Source organism: Pseudochaenichthys georgianus, chromosome 5 (assembly GCF_902827115.2).
Source record: "Pseudochaenichthys georgianus chromosome 5, fPseGeo1.2, whole genome shotgun sequence".
Taxonomy (NCBI): domain Eukaryota; kingdom Metazoa; phylum Chordata; class Actinopteri; order Perciformes; family Channichthyidae; genus Pseudochaenichthys; species Pseudochaenichthys georgianus.
In genome coordinates, this window is record NC_047507.1 from 16,135,589 (window position 1) to 16,162,957 (window position 27,369).

The window sequence follows — 27,369 nt, forward strand, 5'->3', positions numbered from 1 at the left end:
AGGTTATCAAACACTCTCAGGCAGTACATTCAGACAATGAGATTCTCGTCAACAATCACATACAATGTGCTATTTCTTCAATCATGTTATTGACCTTACTAACCATGCATTGACCACTATCAGCTTTCTCCAGTCATTAATTAAGTAAATAGCGTCCTCTGTCGTTCAACATTGTGTCCTGCAGTTCGAATACAAAATGTGTGTGGGGCATGATGGGAAGAACGTTCACAGCCAATCAAATCATTGTTGTCAACACGTTGTTATGGACTCCGGTTGTTTAAATCACAGAAGAGTTTTTTGCTCTTTGTTTCACTCTCAATGAGTTAGATACACTTTCTTTAACGTCGTATTATATTTAAAGAATGTCCTCCACAGACCGAGTGGACATTTTAAGAGAGCTTAACAAAGACTTGTTGAACCAGTTGAAGCAGCAGAGAGAGAAACTGGAGCGGCTGAGCGGCTGCAGGAGGCAGAGCCGCAAGAGGGAGAGAGAGGACGAGGCTGTGGAGAGGAGAGACCCCGAGGAGACACGGACCCTGACCTGGGGAGGCCAGGGCTCTTCCCGTGCAGGCCTCACCAAACCTACCGTGAGATTTTCCGGTAATGAAACCGTTTTGTTCTTTAAACGAGGTCAAATACCCGAGAGACGTCTGCAGGTATTAGCTAAGTAAGTGAGCTGGCAAACTTCAAATACTGGTGTTTCGTCTAAGATGTGCTATTTTCTATAATATTGTTTACTTTAGAGCAACGATAAAACGGTAGATCCTTAGCTTGGAGTTCAAACGTAAACTATGCATATGTTTTGTCAAAAATGTATTTAAAAAAGACACTACAGGTAGTTCAACTTTAAAAAAAACTACGAACTACTTCATAATTCGAGAACCACTAACTAGCTTTAATATATTGGAGATAGAGATCAGATCAAAAGTATGACACTTTGGTTGTAGGGTCTAGAAACAGCTAGTAAGTTTGGTCAAACTAGGCCTTACTACTGATATGTTATGCTATTTCCTGTGCTATGACGTTTTTACTGTATTTTGGTTGCTTTACATTTTTGATCACTTTGCATTTCTCTGCAAAACTGTCATGTGCATGTGAGGAATAACAAACACCAGAAATTATTGTATGTTCCCTGTGCTCCATCAGATACATGTGAGAGACGAATAGGCACCCAGAGCTCTGTTTCAACACTGTCTTGTACCTCCAAACACAAAAAAGAGACTGCTCAACATACAACATCATCAGACCTTTTCAAGGACAGCAACAACGTTCATCCTCTGGTCCACAGCAGGCTGCAGGATATGAGGCCAGCCATCACCAAGTCCTGTCTCGTAAATCACAGCAAAGAACAGGTCAGAAAAAAGAACCATGTGTAGCACCTTGATCATAGAATAAAATCTTAATTTGGAGTCAAACAATTGCTCTGTTTCCAAAAGTCCTTCTTGATTTTCCTATATTTGGCTCAGTACAAAAACACAATGACAAGCCTAACACTGTGCATGTTATGCCCGTGTGTTGGCTTTGTATGAAACTATGCATTCAAATAGCAGATTTGCTGATAGTGAAACATGCTTGTTTTTTAAAAAGGGGGATGTTCAGAGTCGTGTCACATTTCAGTCTGATGAATATGAAGAGATATCTGCCTCAGACAGGCATCATTTGCAGCCTTTGCTGGGATATGACTGGATAGCAGGTATGCCTTATTGATCCTCCTGTTCATTTCTGATACACACAGTCATTAAAAAGAGCCCTAACAGGTGATGTTTGTTCCCTCCAAGGAGTCCTGGATGCTGAGGACTCCTTGATAGAGCGTTCTGACGAGTTCTTCAATGACCTACGCACATTTCGATCACTAAATAAAGACGACTGTGTCCACAGCCCACAAGCAGAGTGAGTGCTTCACCCTTGATTGCACTTACTGGTGTTGTTGTTGTTGTTAGGTCTGCCTGTGATTGATGATGCCATCATTAAGTTACTATTAATTTGATCTTCTCATAGATTTCCTGAGGAGTACCAATCGGTCTTGCCACCGCTAACCAACAAACACGGTCCAGAGGCCAGCACTGACACTCATCAATGTAAGAGGGTTATTTATTTGAGTGGCCTAGTCCCATTTTTATTTTCATGATGGCAGAAGCAATTCTCATGTACGCCTGCTTTCCTTTTTTCAGGTACGTTCTCTTACAGAATTAACAGCAGACTGTTCCCCGTCCCACTTCACTCTAAGGAGAGCTGCCCTGTGTGCAAAGAGCTCAAATCCTCAAATCCTCACACTACTGCTGATCCAGCTCTCATCAGGTAATGATCATGTTCACCTTTACTGCCAGCTATGACAACTTAGAAACAACAAAGCACTTTGCACAAGACGACAGGATAATGGTACCTGGAGTGGAAGTGTGTTTAAGTGTGTTCTTTTAAACACTTGTCTTGAAAGCAGAATAAAAGGCAAGGTGTATGGTCAGGCATCCTCAGGTATCCCAGGAGTCACCCGTTCCCTTAGTATTCTCAACCATTGTTTAACTATTACAAAGTGAAAATAAATGTAATAATAATTGCTCGTCTGTCTTTTTGAGGATCCATCATTTGAGAATGTTGAAAACTCCTGCAGGAACAGTTTGACTAGGACTTTCAAATTCATGCAATGCCCACACATAAAGGCATTACCGGGATCAGCCATTTGCCACATGTCACATTACATTACATTGCATTTAGCTGACGCTTTTATCCAAAGTGACTTACAATAAGTGCGTTCGACCAACAAGATGCAAACTTGAAGAAAACAGAATCATATAAGTACATCAGGTTTCATAGAGCTAAAACATTTCAAGTGCTACTCAACTGGCTTTAGATAAGCCAGTCCTTTATTAGTATATAAGTGCTCTGTTAATAGTTCTATCGCTCGAAGTAGAGTCGAAAGAGATGAGTTTTCAGTCTGCGCCGGAAGGTGTGTAAGCTATCTGCTGTCCTGATTTAAATGGGGAGCTCATTCCACCATTTTGGAGCCAGGATAGCAAACCCACGTGTTTTTGCTGATGGGAACTTGGGTCCCCCTCGCAGCGAGGGTGCAGCGATTCGTTTGGCTGATGCAGAACGGAGTGCACGTGCTAGGGTGTACGGTTTAACCATGTCCTGGATGTAGGAAGGGCCAGATCCATTCGCAGCATGGTACGCAAGTACCAGTATCTTGAAGTGGATTCTAGCAGTTACTGGAAGCCAGTGGAGGGAGCGGAGGAGCGGCGTGGTGTGGGAGAATTTAGGATGGTTGAAGACCAGACGAGCCGCTGCATTCTGGATGAGCTGCAGAGGTCGGATGGCACATGCAGGTAGACCAGCCAGGAGGGAGTTGCAGTAGTCTAGGCGTGAGATGACGAGAGCCTGGACCAGAACCTGCGTGGCTTTCTGGGTCAGGAGGGGACGCATCCTCCTGATGTTGTAAAGCGTGTATCTGCAGCAGCGGGTTGTAGCAGCGATGTTTGCAGTGAAGGACAGTTTGTTATCTAGGGTCACACCCAGATTCCTTGCAGTCTGAGTCAGGGAAACAACAGAGGTGCCAATGTTGATTGTCAGGTCAAGAGTGGGACAATCTTTTGCCGGAAGGAAAAGCAGTTCAGTCTTGTCAAGGTTGAGATTGAGGTGGTGAGCTCCCCATTTCATATCTATCACTGTAATAAAGGCACTGGTTGCCCCGAAAAATAACCCAAAAACTGTATTGTTTGTTGTATTTTAAATAGATAATGCTTATAATCAACAATACCATTTTGTGAAGTTTAAATTCAACTTGCACCATGTTTTATGAATGTTGCAGCGGTTCTATTGCCTCATGTGTTTTATCTTTTGTTTTATTTTTAAGGGTCAGCATCCCTCGCTCCACCCTCTTGCCTCCTTACAAATACAACGCTCATCGCCGGTGCAGTTTTGACCCCTCTGATAGTGTTGGGTTACCTTCGGTGAGTAAGAGACCCCACTGTAGGATAATTGATGACTTTTAATAAGTGCCATTCCCCCTCTGAGATCTTTACATGCCAATCTATATTATTATTCTGTTTAGTTTGTCATAAATTAAACTTAAGTTTTATCAGTGCACTAAAGTATTTGTATCTTCATGTATTACCCTGGTCCTGTCCAGCACTGTCTCTCAGGCTGGTCCAACACAGCTCAGAGCACGCTGCCCCCCCCCAGCAGCCTCGATCTGCGGAGCAGTCTCGTTACGTCACAGAACAAGGAACTCGAGGTGAGACACCACAGGCTATGTGTCTCGACCTAAAATAATCCGGACCTTTTTTAAATCAGACATATTATATTCTCATATGATGCTTTTCATACTTTTCAGGATCTCTCTTCACACAAAGTGTCCGAAAACCAGGCCTCCGATGTGTCTCGCTTGGCTCGTCACAACTTCCAACACTTCTCCTCCAAAAGACAACTAGGAAGCACATTTTACCCTTTGCACTGACAGACAATCAAAAGCTATTTTGAAGTGATTCTAAAAGTTCCTGTTAGCCATTTGTCCCCACCCAAAACTATTTCCTTTTTGATGCTCATGTATTATCATTCAATATGAAACAAACAAACAGTGATTTAAAAGGGAATGAAACAACAGTAGTAAGTGCTTTCTCTTTTGAATAGATTAATTTAAAACATGTTTTTCAAATATGTCAGGTGCTGAAATGTAATGTAATGAGTTGAGATGGAAATTCCATGTCATGTGACTAATTACAAGCCAGTTTACCAGTAAATGCAAATGCATTTATATCGCTCTACTTTTACAATAATAGGCCAACATTCACACACACTCACACCAATGGCTATGTCTTTCAAAGCCATCTGGGGTTTAGTGTAGTTCCCAGAGACACTTTAACATGCTGACTGGCTGAGTCGGTGATCAAACTGCTGATCTTCCAAGTTGGGACAGATTTAGACTCTACATGTGAGTGTCAGCAGTTTTGTGAAGGTGAAGCAACAGCTCATAATGTTATCCCACAGTGCAGACTGTTTAGAATTGCACATGGTACATTTCAGAACAAGTCATTGTGATTCCTCTCTGTTGCCCTTTCCAGCTGTTTGCTTTGGCTCCCAGGTTCACACATACTTCTGTTTCTAACTTCCTTTGACACTTCCTGACTGTCAGACAGAAGCATGATTTACAGGAAACCCCACCAACCTATACCTAAAGCCTGTAGCAATCCCACTTACGACACATCAGATTTTCCAATGTGTGTCTTGCAGTCTTACATATTTGAAGAATTAAGTATATCAACATGTGTTTGGACACGTTCGATTAAATCAACAAAATAAACGTCCAAGGAAAGGAAACATCAATGTGTTGTTATTCTTGGTGTGAGTCACTTCAACAGGAACATATCTATGCATTTCTTTTAGTTCCTGTTGAGCGAGGAACCTGCTTCTCTTTGAAGTTATAGCACACACAGCTTGTTCAAAGCAAAGTGTCTGAAGTGTGCACGTCATCTCATCATTATCTCACATCTGGGAAGCTTTGTGTGAAATGAGGCTTAGTGATTGATTTTTTTTTATACCACAAGCAGTGGTGAAAGGAAATGCTGCTTCTGAAGTGTGTATCATTGTTCTCGTATCATATCTTCAAATCCTTATATGCATTTTTTATGCTTTGCCCATTTTTATTGGACGGCTATTATATGGAGTTGAAACTGAAAGATCTTAGATGTAAGATCAATAAACTTTCATCAAACACTAGAGACTTAGAAGTGTTCAGAACCTCAGTGATATTTGAAAGGTACCAGCTGATTGGTTTTAATCAAAGGGAGTTAACCAGGGGATTATCATCATTTTAAAAACTTGAGTGCAGCTAATAACGTGAATTGTTTAGCTCTCTTTGTAATTCAATACCTTTCTTTAACCCTCAGACAGCCGTATGTTCCCTTTTGACACATAAGTTAACAGGATATGAAACTTGCTCACTTGAGACCAAATGACATCATGCCTGCTCTATATTCTCAGTTCAGTAAACAAATCATCAGACCGAAAAACCCTGAATATTGATTTAAGAATGTGACTTCAGCAAGACAGAATAAAGCCAGGCAGTATTTTCATACCTGATTTTAAGAGGTAGCATGTCTGCCATCGAATATGTTAATATACTATGATTTAATTTGGCAAACCTAAAACAAAAAGGTTTCACTTCTGCTGTTGTGAGTGAACTGTGTATTTATGATTATTTAAAAAAACAAAACATCAGAATTACATTAGAACATGCTCTTGGTGTATATGAGTACCAGAGAAATGTGGGTTGTGGAATGTCAACATCTCACACAGGATCAGGGCATAGGGGCGTGAATCTGGCAGACATGCAGTTCTGTGGCTGGGTTATAAGAAGACATGTTTTGACTACATTACTCAGTAGTGCCTGGAGTGCAATGAAAGAAACCTTTATTCCCACATGTGCACAGGGAGCTCAATGTGTAAAGTTGGTGATGTATTGTTTGCTTTAGAGCCTCTGGATAAAGTGATTTCTGAAATCACTTATGTGGAACACAAATACATGTATTGTGTTATTTTTAACCACAATATTCTGCCACAGCATTGAAACAGCAGTGCGGGTTCTTAACCATACTTGGAAATGATTAATATCCTGATTCGTATTCTGCCTAAAACGTTTGCTTTTACAGTTGATGCAGCACACCAGCACACACAACTATGTGTATAAATAACAATGAAAATCCAAGTAGGTCCACTTCCTGTTTGGGTAGACAGTGAGTCAGTTCTGCTAATTTGCCACTGATAGAAGCAGATTAATCACTGAGGGAGCAACATAGAAAGTGTACTAGTTTTCATGTTTGAATTGTTTTGCAACCTTTATGCTATTCAACTTCATTAATGAATGGTGAAATTAGATAATAACTTGTCATATAGGGGGGGGGTCAGTATTTATAATTCCAGCAGTGAGACCTTAATATTGTTCTTGGATTGAAAGGATTTCTGGTATTGCAAACAATTCACCAACAGTTGGATCTCTAAGATAGGACCCTAGACAGAGCTGATCTCCATTTAACTTATTAATTAATTAATGATGTCACTACTATATCATGTTAACTTTAATGCAAACAGATTTGGTTTAAAAAAAGCAACAAAGTTATTAAAATGCTTTTAAAATGCTATGTTATGTACATTTCAAAGAGTGTACAGCCATTGCATTGCTCCCCTAATCAGCTGCAGGTAAAGAAAGATGAAATAATTAATTCTGAATTGTGTTTTTATCCTGTATATAGAAACTTAATATCAGCTGGGAGCACAGCATGAGTGTTTAACCCCATCTCAACTCTATCTCAGTGCATTTCAGACCCTGCCTGCTTGTTTCCTTCCTCCAAACACTCGAATCAGTTCAAGGAAATGGCTCCTCATAGCACTGCTGGCCCGCCTTTATAACATGATAAGTACACGCTGGTGACTTTGTCCTCTACAGTTTACAACCTGCTTTAGAGAGGCAATGAAGGAAATACTTGTACTGCTAGTTCTCCTGAGTGGCTTCACTATCAAGGTAGGCTTTGTGTCTGTGTGTGAATCTGTCATGCATGTTTGCTGTGTATAAGGACTCTGGACATCCGGATTCTTCTGATGTCCGACTAACTTCAAACATAATGTGAATTGTTGAATATAGTTGAACTTCCTTAATTAACTCAAAGTAGTGAGAAACTAAAAAGGGAAAGTCAGCATTTACTGTAAATAAGGTGTAATATGATCTCTGTTCTATTACTCTTAAATGTTAATTTATACATTTTATTTCTTAAATATGTTTTTAGTTCAGCTAACTGTGTTACCTGTCCAGGAGCCAATTAAGTGGAATTTATTATTTCTTTAAAACGTTTTTTTGCTGTATCAATGTCAGCTTTGCACCGTATGACACAATGTTGCATTACAGCAGTCTGTAATCTGACTTTGATGTGTTGAACCTGTCTGAATATCTGGTTTAGAGTGCATGGTCATGATGATGATGCCTTTTCATTATCACGTTATGACATTAAGCAACATCCATTCTACTAGTTTACAGTATCATTTCGGTCTCTGTTGATGAGGATAAGTAAGTGTGGGCATGCAGCCACGGGAAAAAGGAAAACAACTATTTTGTGATAAGCCGAGGTAATTAATAGCGCAGAGCTCCATGTGTTTATCATCACATCCGTTGCTACCTGCGGTCACACGACAGAAGAATGTGCTTCAGAAACAAGGGTTTCTACTGTAACCCACCTCCTGTTTCCTGTAATCCGAGAAACACACTGCTTCTGTCAGCATATTCTCTCTTCTGCTTATCGGTGGAGGGTACTGTGGTGAAAGCCTTTCAACTCTCGTGCACAGGACAGGTGTATCAGCAACTTTGCTCTGTGTCATGCATATCAATACACATCACATGCACATCATTACTGCGGTTTCAGCAGCATGTGTTCATGATATTTAGCATGTGTGGTAGGGGGAGGTTGTTCCTGCTTTACTGCAAGGGTGCATGTGTGCAGTGTCCGGAGCCTGAACATTTTTAGAAGGCTCTTTAGAGAGGAAGACCATAGCGGTGAAATGCACCTCTTTCAAATTCAGAACAATGACTGCCTGTTTGAAGTCTGCAGCTCAGGCCAGCAGCATTACTAGAAAGGAAGATGTGGGCGCTGGTGTGGGTAGTTTGGCACTGATTTAAGCTTTTATTTATATTAAAAATATAGATGGGCCAATGTGTTTATTTTCTCTTTCACCTATTGACTATAGGCTACTTGCCAGGAAATATGTCTGTCTGGAACAAAAGTGGCTTCTCATAATTTCTAAATGACTAGTTAACTTAAAGCCCCCCAGTAGCCTTAATGCAGCTCCTTTTAAACAGAGCTTTTAAACAATATACACTCTTTGTCTCAAATGCATAAGATGATTGCATTCAATTATCGTCTCTATTTCCCATAGGTCTGCTCTCAGCCCTATCACGCAGACACAGATGGAAACTGTCTCAACTCAGAAACAGAGTATCTGTTAGAAGGAACTGACCTGTGCTGCCAGAAATGCCCCCCTGGTAAGTGCTGTCCTGCAAACACAGCAACGATCGCAATTTCTGAAGATTTTAAATGTACTTATGGACTCAATGTTAAGTTACATTCTGTACTGAAAGACAAAGCTGTCTCTGTACAAAATGAAAGGGATTTGATGACAGATGTCAGCCAGCTTGGGTAAGATAAACACCACCTATTGTTCCTGTGACATTTATCCATTTCCTTGTTTCATCTCAAATGTAGTTTATCGTAGAGGACAATTATTTGTTAAAGTTGGATGTTCTTTTTCAAAAATGCAATGCATTGTTACTCAGTTACTCCAAATCAATGTAGAATTGTATTACTGTATTACACTGAACAAGTAGCAAACACTTATCTTTATTCATTTGTGATTTAAAGTGTTTTTGAAAAGAGGTGTGTCTCTATGAAGGTAGATATGGTGCAAAATGCGAGAGCGTATAAAACCTGATGTGAGCACTTGCAGGAAAAAAATCTGGGTTTTCTCGCATTTTGCACCATATCTACCTTCATAGAATACAATGCTCCATTGATTTGGACTCATTGGGTCACATGACAAGGAATCTATTGAAAATACATTTCACTTTTCAAAAAAGAAACAGCTGAATTTACATAAATGAATCAAGACTTTTGTCCGTTTTTTGAAAATTCCAGTTTAAATGCGAAGTTTCGGATTGTCAAAATAACCTACTATGTTGGGGGTGCAGCCAGTGCGGCAATGTTGCAATTCAGGAACGTAGAAACATAATCAAAAGTATACATATTAATAAACGCATGTTGTCAGTGTGCATTTTCCTTTGAGATGTTATCGTTATCTGTCATCCCTGTACCTTCCCAATGTTCTTGTAAAGATTGGAGTCTGGAAACTGTGCATGTGCTCACACAGTAATTTCATCTCATGTGCCTGCTGACCTCATCTCTCCCACTCAGTGTGGAGTTAATTGTTTTGCATCCCACATCTCTTCCATTCAGTGATTGTGGGTAGCAGCAAGTGTTAATTTGTATTTATTTTAGCTGTAAAATGTGTGTACTAAATTGCAAAGTCTCCATCTCTTACTGAACTCAAAATGAGCACATCTTCAACACTATACATTAAAAATATGGGTACCACTTTACAATAAGACTACCCTTATAAAGGATTCATAAAGGGTTTATAATTAGGTTATTAATTAGGTTGTAAACACTTTATTAATCATTAAGAACCATTTGTAAACCAGTTCTAACATAGTTTTCATACATCAACACAGGCTCACTATTTGGCAAGATGACTAAGCCTTATATTGGCACTAGCTTACTCCGTCTTCTTCATCAGCCAGCATCCTTGGTATCTGTTGTTCACTGAGTTGATTCCCCCCCTTCCATATTGATGTTTCTTGGCATCTCTTTATGACCATTTATTTACGAGTTACTAACATTTATAGTTGCCAAAAGGGAGCCTTGTTGTAAAGTGTAAAACACATTCCCATTTGTTAATGGTACTACCATTTCTAATAAGGCTTAGGAGTACAGATACGTGTGGGCTCACTATTTGGCAAGCAAACGGTCACAGTTGCCCTGTTTATCTCATGTCTTATAAAAGCTTATTCATGATTTATAAAGTGTTCACAACCTAATTAATAAATGAATTACAAACTATTCGTAAACCCTTTATAAGGGTAGTCTTATTGTGAAGCGGTACCAAAATATGTAAGTATAGAAATAGTAAAAACCTTCAGAGACATAAAATACATATTAACCAGTATTTGGTGCGATACAAACAGGTATCAACATTTTATTTGTAACTATGAAGAGCAACACTGTTTTAGGCATAAAGATGGGATGATATCTTTTAACCAGGAAAATCAAGAAAGTGTGGCACTATGATATACACCGAATTGCGTGAGACAAATGTGAAATGTATCTTTTAAAACTTTATATTGTTGTCTGTTAATGGTCATTTTGAATTTGCAATGCTCATGTGCTGTTATAAAATGCCTTGACATGTGTATTATTGTGGATTCATTCGTGTACATATTCTCACAGGACAGAAAAGGAAACAAAAATGCTCAGAAACGAATAAAACTGTGTGTGAAGAATGTCCAACGCGCCAGTACATGGAGAACTGGAACTACGCTCCAAACTGCGCCACCTGTCTCAAATGTAAAATAGGTGAGTATAGCTGTGCTGAACATCTCTGAATATAACATTTTGGAGGAAATAATTCATTGTTGTTATTTTTTAACAACTATCACTATATTTTTCTACATTTAACAAGGCAAAGGTCTGCAAGAGGCCCAAAGCTGCTCCTCTTCCTCAAGGTCCAGGTGTGTGTGTCAGCCTGGAAAGTATTGCATCATGGGATTTGATGGCAAACACTGCACAGCATGTCACAATTACAAGACATGCGGAGCTGGCTGGGGAATGCTTAGTCCAGGTACAGCTACTAGTATTTTTCAATCGTCACTGTTTGTGTGTTTACCTTACATGTAGTTCCTAAATATTCTGGTTTCAATTTAGACATAAATTGCAAAATCCAATTTGTGTGAGATCTGATAATCAATTACTGGATATTGCATGTATCAAGAATAGAGTTAAAGTTTATAGAGTAAGGACTCATATAAATGTCAAGACATCTCCAATTGACTTTCAATGTTTTTTATGTATACTGTAATACATATCATATCATAAAAGTTGTTACATACACGTCTCAAAGGTCTTAATCAACCACCAATTGATAACATGTTACAGACAGGATGTATCATGTTACAGACAGGATGTATCATAGCGTTAAAATGTCATGTGATGCCTGAAAGTGAAATGTTGGTGTTTTGGGTGTTTCTCTCAGGGACAGGAGACTCCAATGTGAGGTGTGAACGGTGCCCAAATGGGACGTTCTCTGACACAGTTTCATCTGTTGACCACTGTCAGCCTCACACAAAGTGAGTGAAGAATAATCACGTTTATACTCAGCTGTTTGGAGCTCAGATCTTTGACCTCTCTCTCTCTGTTTCTCTGCAGCTGCTATGGGAGGGTTGTTGTCAAAAAAGGCGATGCGACCTCAGACACGATGTGTGAGCCCCCAAATGCAAACACGCAGTCACAAACCTCAACGAAAAATCCCCCCACTGAGATGTTGTTCACAACTGCAACTGAAGTGATGAGTACATTATTAGTGACCTCTGAAACTACACGTGGTCCGCCAGACTCCACACTGTCCTTAAGCCCATCTGCTTCAGGGGACGTATTCATCTATTCCACAAACCCCCCCCCAACAAGCTCAGCACCTGACAGTACACTGGGTACGGCAACTAACTGATTTAATGTTTCAAATGAAGTCATGCTGAGAAAATTGTGAGGTCTAATCATTGGTTTATCATTCCCCCTTCTGCCCATGTGTTGTTTGTGTGTTAGACTCTATGGTACCTGCGGTCCTCGCCGGTGTTATTGGATTACTTGTTTTCATCGCTATCATTCTTCTGTTTCTTTGTAAGCCACGCTGGAAGAAAGGTAATTGCATCCTGATTTTCTTTTAAAGGGCACATATTATGCTAATTTCTAGGTTCATAATTCAATTTTGAGAAGATGTTCACATTCTTTATTGATCAAAAACACATTGTTTACCTTATGTTATCTTTCTGAATATACCTACATGCAAATGTTTGTGCACAAGCACTGCAAATCTAGTTTCTCATAATATTTCCCCTTCAATCATGTATATGAGAAATCATATTAAGAGCTTCAGATACAGTAAATACTACAACAGCATAGTGGAGTGCATATATATTGTGTTTAATTCAATCAAACAACATAGCCCCAAGGCCTTTATATATCTAAATGGCATGTTCAGAACTTAGTAGGCCTACATGTGAAGCTAATTTAACCATAAACATCATTTCATTTGATGTAATTTAGGTGAAATTATGTAATCATTCACACAGAGATGCAATAAATGACAGTTTGTCACTACAGTAGCTAGTAGGTGGGTTCGAAACCCGAGCCCGCCGAAGTTTTGAGGCATTGTCTTCCCCCCTATCTCTCAATTTAACACCCTCTCTGGAATAAAGACACTCTGGCACAAAAAAAATCTTTAAAAAATAAAAAGTAGATTACTTTTTAACATTATACTCAAAGGGCCAGTAAATATCACCCCGGGGCCGGATTTGGCCCGCGGGCCGCCAATTGAATAGCCCTGGTATACATGTTACATTTATCTTCAGGACGATAATGACCCTTATTTGTCATCAACTTTATCAGGAGCTGTTGGTCTCACATTTTCCCTATCTGACTCTTTGCTTACTCAGTTTTTAACCCAGATGCTCCAAAATGTCCTCCTGGAGTGGATGCAAATGGAAATTGTGAAAGTGGGGATAAAGTGAGTCTTTCTCTCTTTTTTTTTCAATACCTGTTAAACAGAACACTGAGAATTAACCTTTTCATTCCTTTCTATTGCAGATCAATAAGGGTTATTTAAGGGAAACCCAGCCTTTAATGACTTTAATATCCGACATGGAGTCCGTCAGGCCCCAGGCCAGCGTCCCCCCACAGTCCTCCTCTCAGCCCACCAGCCCTCAGGTCATCAGCCCTCTGACAACCATTCCCATTGTCAACATCACTGTAAACATAGGACATGGGTCTTGTGGGACACCGAATGGCACGCATATAGAGTCTCAACTCCAGTTTAGAGATGAAGAGGAGTTGTTAAGCATCCCGCAACAAGAAGCCGGAAAAGAATCACTGATGTCAGTGCAGGAGGATGAAAGTTACACACATGAAGAGTCACCGGCATGAGAGACTGATAAATCCTTATTTTTCTTTCTGTCATGTTGCAACATTGAAAACAATCTGATTGGTTAAGAGATGCACTTTAGTCACAAGTCTTTATGAAGACAACAAGAGAAGCTTGGTTTCCATCTCAAAGTAATCAATTGTCGATATGTTTATATGTATATACAGTAAATACAAATGTAAATATAGTCTTGACTTCAGTGGTGTATGTGCAATAAATTATACAATAAAAAGGCAGCCGAGAAGCTGTCAGTTTTTATATTATGATTGATTGTATTACATTACTTCTAATGCATCGCTTTGTACTAAAATGTCATGTTGAAACTGGTCCCTTTTTGGGTCATTTGTTTTCTGATAATGCATTACGTATATTATTTGTGTCACTCGTAGCCTATGTATTGTTAACAAACACATCTTTTGAAAACAAACTACAGCTTTACAAAATTGGACTCAAGTAAAATGTACTATTGCCATTTGAAGTGTAGTGAAATCGTATTATTCAGTATATTCAATTACGATATTCACCTAAAATGTATTTGTATTTTTTAAATGTCCCCTCTGTGGGACAAATAAAGGTATTCTGATTCTGATTAAAATACCAATTACTAATTGGTAATAGTCTACAACTGAAGACAACATACACAACAGTGAGAGACTTTTCCCATAAAGTTTGGGACTCACTAATGTATCCAAATGTATTACAGCACATAGGACCTCCAGCTCCTGCACCGGGACGAATAAGGTGTTTTCTGCTGACATCTGCTGGCTGAAGGCGAACACTGCAGCCCGCCGAAGCCCCTCTCCTTCGGCCCATTAACGCGTTTAACAGTGAACACTAGTGACTGTCCATTCTCATGTCAACTCATACGCTTATATTTGTAATGGGGTCAAACAGTTTGTCAAACGAATCAAGTTTCATTTCGTGTATTTTAGCCTGTGTATTTGTTGTAATCAAGGTAGCTAGGCAGCAATGCTAATACGAGATTGAGGAAATTTGAGCCACTCCATTTGTCGATGAAGTTACACTACATTACAGGTTACATTTATAATGCTATTTTAGGCTTGTAAATAGTAATTCAATTGCTTACATTTCTGAGTTAAGTAATAGATTATCTCACATTCCTTTTCGTTACGTATTTATCAACACAAAGCAGTTATCTTGTAATGAATATGTTTAATAACCCCCCCTCCGTTGAGTGCAGTTGGTTGCGTCTGTTGCCGCTGTGAGCTGCTCGCCTTCCTGAAAGACAGTACACTTGCATTGGAGCCACGGATGTTGCTGTGAAGAAGTCGGTGAGTTCAGGCTCCCCCCCCATTCTTTCGATTATCAGTTGTCATATAAATACAACTTTACCGCTAACATTCCTTCCCTGAATCCAACTTTTAAAATGTATTGCATTTTCAATTAGTTTCGCACCATTTCTGTGTGTTTTACCCTCTCATCCTCCCGGTGTGGTCTGTTATGTTTACAAATCCAGCTTGCAAGCAATGTGGAGAAAGCCAATTAAAAAAAAAAAAGCATGTATGCTAAGATATAGCACAAATAGTGTCTCTACAGTATGTGGTAGATGCTAAGACATAACAAGGGCTCGGTTGTTAAAGCCAGTCGGCTTTCTAATGGGAATTCAAAGGAAGCTTTTGAACACCGGGATAGGAGAAAGAGAGCAGCGGGGGTAATACCGCTGCAGGTGTTTCCCTGTTATGTTGGTTGGTACAGACAGTTTGCTTTGGAAATCAACAGATCCTCCACAATGACAGGGGAAAAGGGTGTAGCAGGGTGGGAAAGTATTTTCATAAAAGCATTGGCATATTTAGATGTTACCTCAGGTAAGGGGCTTGCTCACAAAATGAAACTAGATTGATCAATTCCGCAGGTATTGTTTTCTGATGCAGCAAAGCATTTGGTCTGAAAAATAAATAAAGAGAAAGTTGATAAAATAAAATGTTCCAAGACAAGGGGATATTTTAAGATTAGTTATTATTATGACTGTCCATCCTGCAGTTCAAACCCCATAAGGTGTTCAATACACTACATTGAAATGCTAAGAAAACAATACTCGGATTAAAAGAAGTGATTTTTCAAGTGATTCCCGTTTTTACCTAAAACGTGACGGCATTAACTCTTGGTTACTGTAATCAGCTCCTGCTAATGATCTGTTTGTTGAAATGCATTAGCCCATGCACTGACGTGTATAACAATATTATTTTAATTGTTTGTGTTTGTCGTATTTCAGCAGAGACGTTGAAGCGGAAGATTCCTGAGGATCTTGTCATCTTGTCTTGTGCACCCCCACATGGCAGTAAACCACTGACTTGAAGATTAAACTAAGTACATTCAGCTCCAAAACATTGCCCTCGTAGATGCCACTCAGTCTCCGTCTTTGCAAATGGCTTGCTGCTTAAAGGACGAGCTCCTCTGTTCCATCTGCCTCAGCATCTACCAGGACCCCGTCAGTTTCGGCTGCGAGCACTACTTCTGCAGGAAGTGCATCACTGAGCACTGGAGCAGGCAGGAGCTCCACGGAGCAAGGGACTGTCCTGAGTGCCGGAGGACCTTCGCCGATCCTCATCTCTCACCCAGCCTCAAGTTGTCCAACATTGTGGAGCGCTACTCAGCCTTCCCGCTGGACGCCATCCTCAACGCTCAGAGGAGCTCATACCCCTGCAAGGACCACGAGAAGGTCAAGCTCTTCTGCCTCACCGACAAAAGCCTGGTGTGCTTTTTCTGCGACGAGCCAGCGCTACACGAGCAGCACCAAGTCACCACTATTGACGAGGCTTTTGAGGAGATACAGGTTAGTAATGGCAGGCACACTCTGACAGCTCATTAGCAAGGGTGAAGCTAACATGTTGTCAAAACCTATCAACACTCAGTGCCACATTCAAGCAGATGCACTCATTTCGCCAATGGAGCTGCCCAGACAGTTCAGTCCTCCACTGCCACAGAGCAGCGACACTGAAGGTTTGGAAATATTGTGCTTTGCTTAGGAGAACTTTAAGTGGCATAGGTACTGGGGAGTGAATAAATGTGAAACCAGGCTTTTATATTGCCTGCAATTATTTCTTTTTTAAAGGCTAAATTCTGGAAATATTTTCGAAAATGTGGTTTGAGTGATATATCTTTAAAGTGTGTGTGTATACGATAAATTATAATACTTGCGGTCTGTCTCATTTTGAATTTGGAAGTAAGGATATTTAACGCAGAAAGTTTTTTTTTTTATTGCAAACAACAACAGATCCTTTTTAAATTAAGATCAATAATATGTTTCATGACAGTGACATTTTTGATATGAGATTCCTTACAAAGATTATGTTAATGTTTCATATGTGTTAACACTGAATCATGTTTTCCACATTGACAGGAATGGTTCAGTGTTTGCACTCCTCTCAATGTTTGGATAATTCCTTTCCCACAGCGCCAAAATCTAATAACTGTGAAACAAAGCTCCTAATCCCGTTCCTTCTCTGCTCCAGTATGTACACATTCCAGTCTAATGTTGTGTAGTCAGTCTCATTTCTTAAGTCTGTTATTATTACCAATGAAGATATTGAGATCAGCTCTAGGTAACATACAAACCATTTGGTTTGCAGTTTTTTGGCAGACATAAACTTTCTGATAAGAAACATGCCAACATGTCGATTGTTTACACAGCCATGCTGTTTTGAAGCTCAGCATTTAGTGTGGATGACACTAATATAATCTGTGCTTTTGGTTTCACAGTTACGCTAATACTTCTTAATATTGAGGTTAATGCAGTACTATCAGCTTTGCTGTAGGTCAGCATTTTTAACATTTCAAAGACACTGTAACCTTGAGTTGCCCCCTGCTGAAGAGACTGTATCAATAAGATCGACTTGTCATTACTTTGACCTTAGGCTGAAATTGTATCTTTGACACTGTCAAGCTCACTGCTCTGTATGAGCAGGTATGTATGGAGACTGCAGCTGAATGATAAATTCCATCTGATGAAGAAATAATGAGACAGAATTGATAAATAGGATTTATTTACTCAAAGCTGACGCCATGTATGAGTGTTCAGAGATTCTGATGTTGTGCTTATTAACAGCTCTTTGAGAAAAAAAGAGAAGCAAATCACAGTTTGGAAACCTCAAATTCTTTGTGCACAATGAACTAAGTCTGATTTTTGAATATTTTTGGTAAAAAAAAGAAAGTTGCAAAAATCAGCATATAAATAGATGACTTTACATGAACTCCATTGTGGTGTTTGTGAGGAGATAATTAAAGCATAAAAGGCAAGAATAATTAATTAAATTAGTAGATTACATGTAAACATAGTCATGTGGTTAGTGGGAAGTATAGAGCTTGTGGTGCCCTTCTGTTTTTTTCATTAAATATAATTAACCGCGCTGTGAACATCAATGCTCTTTAATTTTAAAGGTTAAAACCGTGTAATCGTAAGCAGAAGTAATTAGGCCCAGCACAAGATGTTTCTCTTTTCTTGGACATCAGGCAGCTTGTCCCTCAGCTTGGAGCTCTTTTCAAGGCGGTGTTCTGGCATTTTGTATTCTGGCAGGAGCTTTGGGGGCTTCTCAGATCCACAAAACTGAAAGAGAGTACGAGCACACAGAGGCCCCATCGGACACAACCGTGTCCCATGATGAGCTTGGCATACTCGTCTTTTCAGATCTACAAGTGGGGTGGTTTGTTACGTAACCTCTCCTCATCTAAGCAGGCAAACTCAAACATCAGAACAAGGCAGCAGATGGTGTTACAATTATGTTTCTGTCACGTTCGTTTGACTTTACAAAGTTAATGTTATTAGGAATGTGTCTTCTGTAACTGTGATGTTTATTTTTTGAATTAAGAAGCCTGTGTTAGTGATGCTCTGTGATATCGGACAACTTACAAGTTAACTTATTATTAATTTCTCCTTCCAGAGAGCAGGCAGGAGCTGGGTGTCAGATAAAAACAAATGTGTGAGAGCTGCGCCTGCAGGCACACACTTTTAGCATGATGCTCGACAATGCTTCACTGAAGTGCCAAAACAACATGGGGAGGATGTGTTAAAGTGCAGCAGCATCAGCTCCAGTGTTTTGACTAACTGGGCCAGAGGGCTTCATGCCGTGCCAGCTTGGTGGCCTCTTTAAAAATGAATCTTAAGGTTTTTCTTGGGTGGGAACGTTTTGAGATGAGACTGGTAAGGATTTGGTAGGTTGAGAGCCAAAGCTTGTTTTTTGAGCTGAATTCTTTGGCACTTTGGCACATGGGATTTGGGATTGGCGTAAGCTGTCTCTGCTTCTATGTCTCAATATGTTGCTCTCTCCTGTGTCTCTGTTAGCGTGATGTAATTCATCATGTGTGGTTCTGCACAACTCTTCTGTCACAATATCTCACAAAGATGGGGAGGAGAATTTCGTATTATCAAATAACCTTATTTATTATTCTGTAACGACTATGGGTAAAAAAACTAAACTAAATATGTTGAGCAATAGTTGTCCACTATTACTGTCCATTTTCCCAGCAGTGTTTGCTCTTAAGTTACGTCATCCTCTCACCCTACTTCCCAGCGGAGCAGGATGACACGGACATGTCCTCCGTCAATTGTTGTTGTTACAGTAACTCATCTCAACACTGACGGTTGTGTACTGTATGTCACAATCAGACATACAAAATCTAATTTCCACACTAACCTTTAAGCTCAGCCACTGTGATGAAAAACAGACGCATATAAAAGTATTCTTTCTTGATCCAGAGCTGCTTTGGTCAAACGAACAGATTTTCTGGGTGATAAATGTTATCCATGTAAACCATCATCATGCATCCATTAATGGCTTATAGTCGACATAAGCTTTTCAACACTTTAACACCACATTAAAGTTATCAAAGCCTTGGATTTGATCTTTTCAAGCACACTAGATTCCCAAAGAGTTTAGATATACAGCACTTCTGTTATGTCATGGCACGGTCAGCTGTGTGATGACAGTGTGTTTGGCTGGCCAGTGTCCACTGACGAGGGCAGCCTTTGGTTAGACTGTGGCAGGCCGTAAGCCTCTTAGCCTGGCATGTCACTCCACTGACCTCAGGCCTTGACTCCGGTTGCTACACTGAACAAAAATATAAATGCAACACTTTTGTTTTTGCTCCCATTTTTCATGAGATGAACTCAAAGATCTAAAACATTTTCTATATACACAAAATAACCATTTCTCTCATATTGTTCACAAATCTGAAAAAATCTGTGATAGTGAGCCGAGATAATCCATCCCACCTCACAGGTGTGGCATATCAAGATGCTGATTAGACAGCATGATTATTGCACAGGTGTGCCTTAGGCTGGCCACAATAAAAAGCCACTCTAAAATGTTCAGTTTTATCACACAGCACATCGGGGTCTCGACCTGACTCCGGTTCGCCCTCGTAACCGACTTGAGTGGGCAAATGCTCACATTCGATGGCGTCTGGCACGTTGGAGAGGTGTTCTCTTCACGGATTAATCCCGGTTTTCACTGTTCAGGGCAGATGGCAGACAGCGTGTGTGGCGTCGTGTGGGTGAGCGGCGTCGTGTGAATCGAGTGGCCCATGGTGGTGGTGGGGTTATGGTATGGGCAGGCAGGCGTATGTTATGGACGACGAACACAGGTGCATTTTATTGATGGCATTGTGAATGCACAGAGATACCGTGACGAGATCCTGAGGCCCATTGTTGTGCCATTCATCCACGACCATCACCTCATGTTGCAGCATGTTGTTGATTGCACAATCAACAACCTGATCAACTCTATGTGAAGGAGATGTGTTGCACTGCGTGAGGCAAATGGTGGTCACACCAGATACTGACTGGTTTTCGGACCCCCCCAGACCCCCTCAATAAAGCAAAACTGCACGTTTCAGAGTGGCCTTTTATTGTGGCCAGCCTAAATGTGCAATAATCATGCTGTCTAATCAGCATCTTGATATGCCACACCTGTGAGGTGGGATGTATTATCTCGGCAAAGAAGAAGTGCTCACCATCACAGATTTTTTCAGATTTGTGAACAATATTTGAGAGAAATGGTTATTTTGTGTATATAGAAAATGTTTTAGATCTTTGAGTTCATCTCATTTAAAATGGGAGCAAAAACAAAAGTGTTGCATTTATATTTTTGTTCAGTGTATGTTGAAAGCTTTACCTGCTGCTGCTAGCATCCTTTTCCTCCAGTAAACACTCCTGCGGTCAAAACTGTAATGCACAAACACATCCAGGACCGACACCGTTGCAGGGTGACGTGCACACATCTGGCAAACATTCACCATTCAGATAATTGCTTGCTTGCGCACCATATTTATGAACATACAGGGCATTAAGGTAGGATTTAGGAGGATTTGTATGCGGCTCTGGCTTTGCGTCAGGAGCGCAGATCTCACAGGGAACTAATGCATTCTGATTAGGAAGCGTTTTATTCCCACTGTCATATAGGACAGCATTAAACACCATTTGCATGTAATGTACAAGAGCAGAAAGCACTCTAAATGCAAAATCTCCAATTCCCCACAAAAACATTTCAGATCTCGATCTATTTGACAGAAACTTTAAACGTATCCGAATCAGTCCTAGAAACCTCTAGTCTAGATAATACTAACCCACACAGCAGTCTTATCATTTTAAGTTATTTTGTTGTGACATTGTTTTGGCCAGTCAATCTTACTCTGAACTCATTAAAACCATAGAACCAGACTCTCCTATCCACAGAGCCACTTCCTTCATCTTGTGCCTGTTTTAGGCAACATGGTTAATGGTGATGAGATTACAGTTCCCTCTCTCAGTAATGCCACACTTGGAGCACTGGCGCCATCTTAAATAGAGGTTGGCTGGATCACTATAGCCCTGATTGGAGTTGGACGAGGCTGTGGACTTATTATCACACCACTGTGGCCTGAAGTTCAACTCCTGCCGAGGACAAAGTGGAACCCATAGCAGCCACTGTGCCTTAATAGTGATGATAGAGGCTGTCAGTGGGCTGCAATTGGCCGCAGCTTTGGGACAGACTGACCCATCCTGCTGGGTTTCCGCTCTACTTGACAGCGATATAAGACCTGACAAGAAGGGAAATGGGACTCCCCGCCCCTGGTTATCTATGTACATTTGGGGACTAAACTTTTGTTCCACTGAGTATAGACGCCATAAATGGTATAGCAGCTGTGCAATAATGCGGGTCCTAGTTCAACTAAAGCCCACGCAGCCTAAGAAATGATTACTGTGGAGTTGATTCACCCACACAGACCTGTCACTCAAAGTTTCCAGATGCACCTGTGTGCTGTATTCGATTCGATATACCTACATATGTCCTCCCTATCAAACAAAAAACAGAGGGGTTACTCATGATAACGAATTAGCCTTTTTCTCTTCTGCCTTAGTGTAGAAAACGATGGTGTTTGAAAAGGGAGAATGAGCACGCCAGCCTTTGAAGTGTTCCTCTGGTGGTTTAAAAACAGGGCTGTCTTTCACTCTCCCACTGTCAGATCCCAGCCAAGAGCTCTCTCTCTCTCTCTGAGCCTGCCATCACCACGCATGGCCGTGCCGCAGCAGTAATGAGTCAGGCAATTTCAAGGGCACCCACCACGGCTGCCATCTCCCCTGTGGCTCGCCTCAGACTGCTCTCCTTTTCTCTAGCAGCACCATCTTTCTTTGTCTCTCTCTCTGTCTTTTTATTCCTCTCCCGGCCGTCTTCTCTCTCAGTAATCACAGGTATACGGTTTATAAAACGCCACAGATCTTGTTTGGTAAGCAATCATTTTTTTAGGAAGCTAGTTGCCAGTCCCCAACCCTGCTAATTTCCCCCCACCCACCCACTCCAAACAAATTAGTTTGTCCAGCTTGGCGGTCAGTCCGGTTGGTGTGGCAGATAGGCTGCGTTCATGTGGAAATTAAGCCATGGGGAAAGACAGAACAGTCATGTTCCATTAGAGGAGCGCTGACATAATATCCTCATCCAGAGAAATACTAGCTCGTACTGCACTTATACTGATAGCAATGATGATGCTTGAGGCAGGACTTAAGCCCATGCTGTTGTCAGATCAGCAGATAATCGGCTGCATTAATTGGAGAAAGTAGACCTGATGCTGCGTCCACATGTAAAGAAAATCTTGTGATGTCAACACATCTGTTGTGCATTGGAAATTATTATATAGGCTTCTGCATAGAGGGGCTAGTGTTGCAATTTGACATGAGTTTTCTAGTAGTTTTAATAGATGGCAGGAAAGATGCTGGTAAAATATTTGTAGGTAAAAGAAACCATGACCTGCTTTCAGGATTATTTCAAGGCTAAGAAGAGCGGGACATTCATTTTAAGAACCACCTTAAGTTTAGAAGGTGATTCTCAAAAGCTAAGGTCCTCTTGTAAAGCTCTTCAAGCTGCAGGAGGAACCTCAAATAATTTTGTTCTCCATTAACTATAAAGTAATGATTGTTGAGCAATATTCTAAAATAAGATAATAAATGTAAACTAACACACAAACCATAGTTGAAGATTTGATTTGTACAATTAATTTGCCAGTTTTGTTGCCTTTTGTTTCCTATAGTCCAATACATTCATCTAATGTAGTTTTATACTTTACATTTTCCAGATTTTAAGTTTTTAGTCCCCATATCTTTCCCTCTCTTTATTTATGGTGTCCATATTCCTTTGCCAAACTATTATATAAAGTAAGTGGAATACAGATGGAACACACTATCAAATAAAGAACTATAAGGGTAAACATTGTATGTCATATCTTTTTCACAGTAAACTGGCTCGTTTCTTTTGACATACCCAAGCTCCCACATGATACTGCATCCCAATGATTCCTTATAAATGATTGCGGAGTATGTCAGTCATGTATCTATCAGCCAGTCAAACCTGTAGGACGTCATAGTGTTGCCGTGCGTGCCGTAACTGGTCTGGCAGGCCAGAAAAGGAGAGGAAGAATCACTGCTGTGGAGGAGATATTTTTTCTTTTTCTGGTCATCTCAGTGGATGAAAAGGGAAGTACTGTTTTCTGTTTCACAGCTTAAACTGGGGCTTAATGGCTCAGCCTGGACCTCCCTGATGTAAGACGGATCAGCAGGGAGAGTGTCCTGCACACAAGTGACACCGCTATAAAGATTTAATTAAATGAAAAAGATGCAGCAATGAACGATTTTGCATTTCCTCTCTGAGAGGTTAGAAGCCTTTAAGTGGTGAATGTGAAATGAGAGTTTGAGAAAGAGGAATTCTCCGTAGAGACAGTTTTAAGACCATTGTAAATGTTTGAAAAACCCATGCGTGTTGAGCAGAGCTGCTTTTATTAAGGCTTCACTGCCTTATAGTTTGTCAGTGTCAGGTTAATATTTTGATAGATGTGAACTGCTGTACCCAGCCGCTGCAGCCGTGAGACCCTGAGCACTTCTCGGCTTGATTAGCTGGGGAATGAAGACTGATTACAGGCCATTGTTCTCGTGGGTCTGGGCAGGGCCGGACAGGGCTGTAATCTTCTGTAATTCCCAGTGTTCGTGATTTGCTGCAGATGATTTAATTATACATGCCGCTGATAGGAGTCCTCATTTACAGCTTCCAATCAGCAAGACTCAGGTCTGACCTACTCCCTGAGCTAACAAGTCGCTGGGAAGGGTAGAGGAAAGAGCCTGAGCATGTTTACTTGTCAAATAGCTAATTTGTCTAAATGAGGGAGTCGAGGTGTATTTCTATTTACCTAAAAACCTGTGGTTCTTGATAATTCCAGGTGCAGAGGGACATGATTAATTAATAGGCAGCCAGGTGCTCAGTCTCAGTCGAGCTTTAGCTTCAGGATTAGGGGAATGGTGTAAAATTAATCATCAGTTCTTTGCAAAACATTTGTATAATTAGAGTCGAGAGGTGAAAATGTGTGTTAAAATAAAAAATGTATTCTTTATGTGCAGAAGAGGAATGCACCAAATGAAAGAGAATAAGGTTTTGCAGGCCTGCACTGGTTTGGCCTGCATAACAATAGATTTCCCCATTAGGTGTTTTAAACACCATTACTCCTAAATTGCCTGTTTAAGTGATATATGGTCAATTAAATGTTCTCTGGCCAGGTATTCTTAGAGCTTGTTTGTTTCCCATGATGCATTTAGTATGCATCCAGGGTCAGGCGTATCAGTGGGGAGCAGCCAGCTGTATTGTCTGTCCTCACCCTGCTTCCCCCGCTCATCATCGCGCCCACTCTGCACATTAACAGAGGTTTCCTGCTCCAGCAGCTGTCCACAGCATTTAGCAGAAGCTCTTATCCGCTGTGTCTTACTATAACTGCAGCTACAAAACAAGTTGGCATACGTCAAGCATTAAAGTGTGAGCTGTCAGATACTTTTGAGGGATGTGAAAATGTTACAGCTTTAATCAGGAAAAAGTCAAGTAAGAACATCGGTCTCATCAGCACGCTCATAAATTCAAATGACAAAGAAAACTGCTCTTTCAAAAATAAAAGGCAGAGGCGGTTGGTTTGTTTGCTGGATTGACTTCTCGTAATTGTTGCTTATGTCTGGCTGACACAAGAGAATTAGCTTTGAAATGTTTGATTACTTTGTGTCTCTAATTCTTTAGGACTCTGGTGATAATTTAGCCGGTATTCTTCATTTTCAGTTTTTTGTTTGCCAAGGACAGATCACACAATGCATTGACTGAATATGGCCTTGGTTTGCCTAGGAATTAGAAGTAAACCAGAGATAATGTATTCTTGAAGACAGATCTTAATCACCTTCAGTATATTTAACCTAAAGGAAGCCTGTTTGGTTTAAGACTTCTCAATACTATAACGGTACAGAATTAGTTTTTTTACTCAGTGCTCAAGCAATGCCTTAAACCAGGGGTGCCCAACCAGTCGATCGCGATCGACCGGTCGATCGCAGGGAGATTCCCAGTCGATCGCGAGATGTGTCTAAAAATAGAACAACAATATTCTGTTTTATCGTTAATGTCCTATAACATAATCTTCCCGTGTCAGAATAATGCACTTGAATGCACCAAAGCTTTGTGATTGGCCGGCGTGACCCCATGTGTCGGGGCGTGGCCTGTGGGAAGTGGGCACTATTTCGCTGACGTTGTCCGTGTCAACAGGAGTGACAGTCCGCACACAAACAAGACCGCAATTATGGCAGAAGCAAAAAAGCCCAAAATATATAATTTTCACTCCGAGTGGGAGGATGATTATTGTTGTATGTATTCCAATTCAAAGTCCATCTGTCTCATCTGCAATGCGAGCGTGGCTTTATCGAAGAAGGGTAATTTAGGAGCGGCATTTCAAAACAGTGCACAAACGCTACGAGACGGAATCCCTCCTAATTCTGCCCTACGCTCCCAAAAGGGGAGGGGCCTGAAAGGACGGCTAAATGCACAGCAGTCCATTTTCACCAGGCCCAACAACAAGAGCATGGCTGCTATCAGAGCATCTTATCGTGTCAGTCACGTTCTTGCGAAACACATGAAGTCTTTCAAAGGCGGCGAAGTTGTGAAAGAAGCATTCCTGGAGGCTGCCGACGCGCTTTTTGGGGGACAGTAAAAATAACAGAAGCATTTCAACAGGTTTTTGATATAATAAAAACTCAAGTTAGATATCGTTATTAATCAGCTGTAAGTTTTAATTTGTTTGAACTTATTCATTATAATTATTGTACAAAATGGTATAAGAATGCAAACTTAAATTGATTATAGTCTATTATCAATTCAGGTTATGAAACTAGTGTTGCTTGCATCCTATTTTAAAGGCATTTATTTTTATACTCTACTAAAATGCAACAAAAAAAGGGTTTGATTCTATTAATTTTGTCTTTTTTATTGCACTTTGGCAGCAGATTCCTGTGTAGCTTCAGATCTGAGTTGTCTTATTAGTAAGCCTCATTTATACTTTTGTAGCAACACTATTTTTATATAATGGTAAAGAAAGGGTTCAGAGTCTTTTCTTTTTTCCCTGTGTCATATGTGGCAGCACTGTTCAATGTTTCTTGAAAACATTACCCACTGTAGTATGTGACGTGTGAATAAACTCCAACTCTGTATCAACAACACTGTTGTGTAACTTCAGTTAAATACTTGTATGTGTGTAGATTAGAAAGAGGTAAAATAAAGGATCTGCAGTATTTTATGGAGTATTAAAGGTCAGTTTTATACAAGTAGAAGTGTGTATTTACCTGGTAGTAGGCTGTCAGTAATGGCTACGCCTCTCTATTTGGACTGGTAGATCTCGGCAGACTGGCAACTTTAAAAGTAGCTCTCGGTTAAAAAAAGGTTGGGCACCCCTGCCTTAAACCTATGTATTTTTTAATGATGATACTGGCTTCAATTCGTAGTTATTTGGAAATCATCAGGAGATTTAAAGACATGCAGCCCTGAAGGCTATACTTAAAATTCATGGATCTGCATGGGCAGTGTCTCAGAAACTGTGTTATTTTACAGGGTGATGTGACAAGAGAGGCCTACATCTTATTCCCAAATATTTACTTGATGTCAGGGGATTGTGTGAAAGAGAAGCAGACGCACACTTTATTTGGTCAGACAGAGCTGCTGGCAAGCTGTAGCCCTCCTGCCTGCATAGTGCATACATAACAGCTACCCAATGGATTTCAGCTGCACCGTTGCCGCTGACAGGAAGTAGAGG

At 40.5% G+C, this 27,369-nt stretch overlaps 3 protein-coding genes across 4 annotated transcripts in view; all 3 read left to right on the forward strand.

The window, feature by feature from the left end:
• The first annotated feature begins 253 nt into the window (after nucleotides 1-253).
• Nucleotides 254-5,333, forward strand: miip (migration and invasion inhibitory protein). The gene is made up of 9 exons (XM_034083492.2): nucleotides 254-600; nucleotides 1,147-1,352; nucleotides 1,588-1,693; nucleotides 1,779-1,890; nucleotides 1,999-2,078; nucleotides 2,172-2,298; nucleotides 3,851-3,947; nucleotides 4,127-4,231; nucleotides 4,331-5,333. The coding sequence occupies exons 1-9, from the start codon at nucleotides 363-365 to the stop codon at nucleotides 4,451-4,453; spliced, it is 1,194 nt and encodes a 397-aa protein (XP_033939383.1). The 5' UTR covers nucleotides 254-362; the 3' UTR covers nucleotides 4,454-5,333.
• Nucleotides 5,334-7,305: 1,972 nt separating this feature from the next.
• tnfrsf1b (tumor necrosis factor receptor superfamily, member 1B) lies at nucleotides 7,306-14,018 on the forward strand. Its single transcript, XM_034084135.2, has 9 exons — nucleotides 7,306-7,513; nucleotides 8,917-9,022; nucleotides 11,040-11,165; nucleotides 11,272-11,430; nucleotides 11,842-11,935; nucleotides 12,015-12,295; nucleotides 12,408-12,503; nucleotides 13,298-13,368; nucleotides 13,449-14,018. The coding sequence occupies exons 1-9, from the start codon at nucleotides 7,463-7,465 to the stop codon at nucleotides 13,782-13,784; spliced, it is 1,320 nt and encodes a 439-aa protein (XP_033940026.1). The 5' UTR covers nucleotides 7,306-7,462; the 3' UTR covers nucleotides 13,785-14,018.
• A 973-nt stretch (nucleotides 14,019-14,991) lies between these two features.
• trim62.1 (tripartite motif containing 62, tandem duplicate 1) overlaps nucleotides 14,992-27,369 on the forward strand; it is a 52,915-nt gene continuing 40,537 nt past the window's right edge. For both annotated transcript variants that reach the window (XM_034083332.1, XM_034083333.1), the window contains exons 1-2: nucleotides 14,992-15,074; nucleotides 16,016-16,576. In XM_034083332.1, the coding sequence (XP_033939223.1) occupies nucleotides 16,169-16,576 (408 nt within the window). In that variant the 5' untranslated portion in view covers nucleotides 14,992-15,074; nucleotides 16,016-16,168. The remainder of the gene's footprint in view (nucleotides 15,075-16,015; nucleotides 16,577-27,369) is intronic.

Coding starts and splice junctions, on each gene's coding strand:
- tnfrsf1b (XM_034084135.2), top strand. CDS start 7,463: ATGAAGGAAATACTTGTACTGCTAGTTCTCCTGAGTGGCTTCACTATC. Junction 9,023..11,039: donor CTGCCAGAAATGCCCCCCTG/GTAAGTGCTGTC, acceptor ATATTCTCACAG/GACAGAAAAGGAAACAAAAA. Junction 11,936..12,014: donor CACTGTCAGCCTCACACAAA/GTGAGTGAAGAA, acceptor GTTTCTCTGCAG/CTGCTATGGGAGGGTTGTTG.
- miip (XM_034083492.2), top strand. CDS start 363: ATGTCCTCCACAGACCGAGTGGACATTTTAAGAGAGCTTAACAAAGAC. Junction 1,694..1,778: donor GGGATATGACTGGATAGCAG/GTATGCCTTATT, acceptor GTTCCCTCCAAG/GAGTCCTGGATGCTGAGGAC. Junction 4,232..4,330: donor CACAGAACAAGGAACTCGAG/GTGAGACACCAC, acceptor CATACTTTTCAG/GATCTCTCTTCACACAAAGT.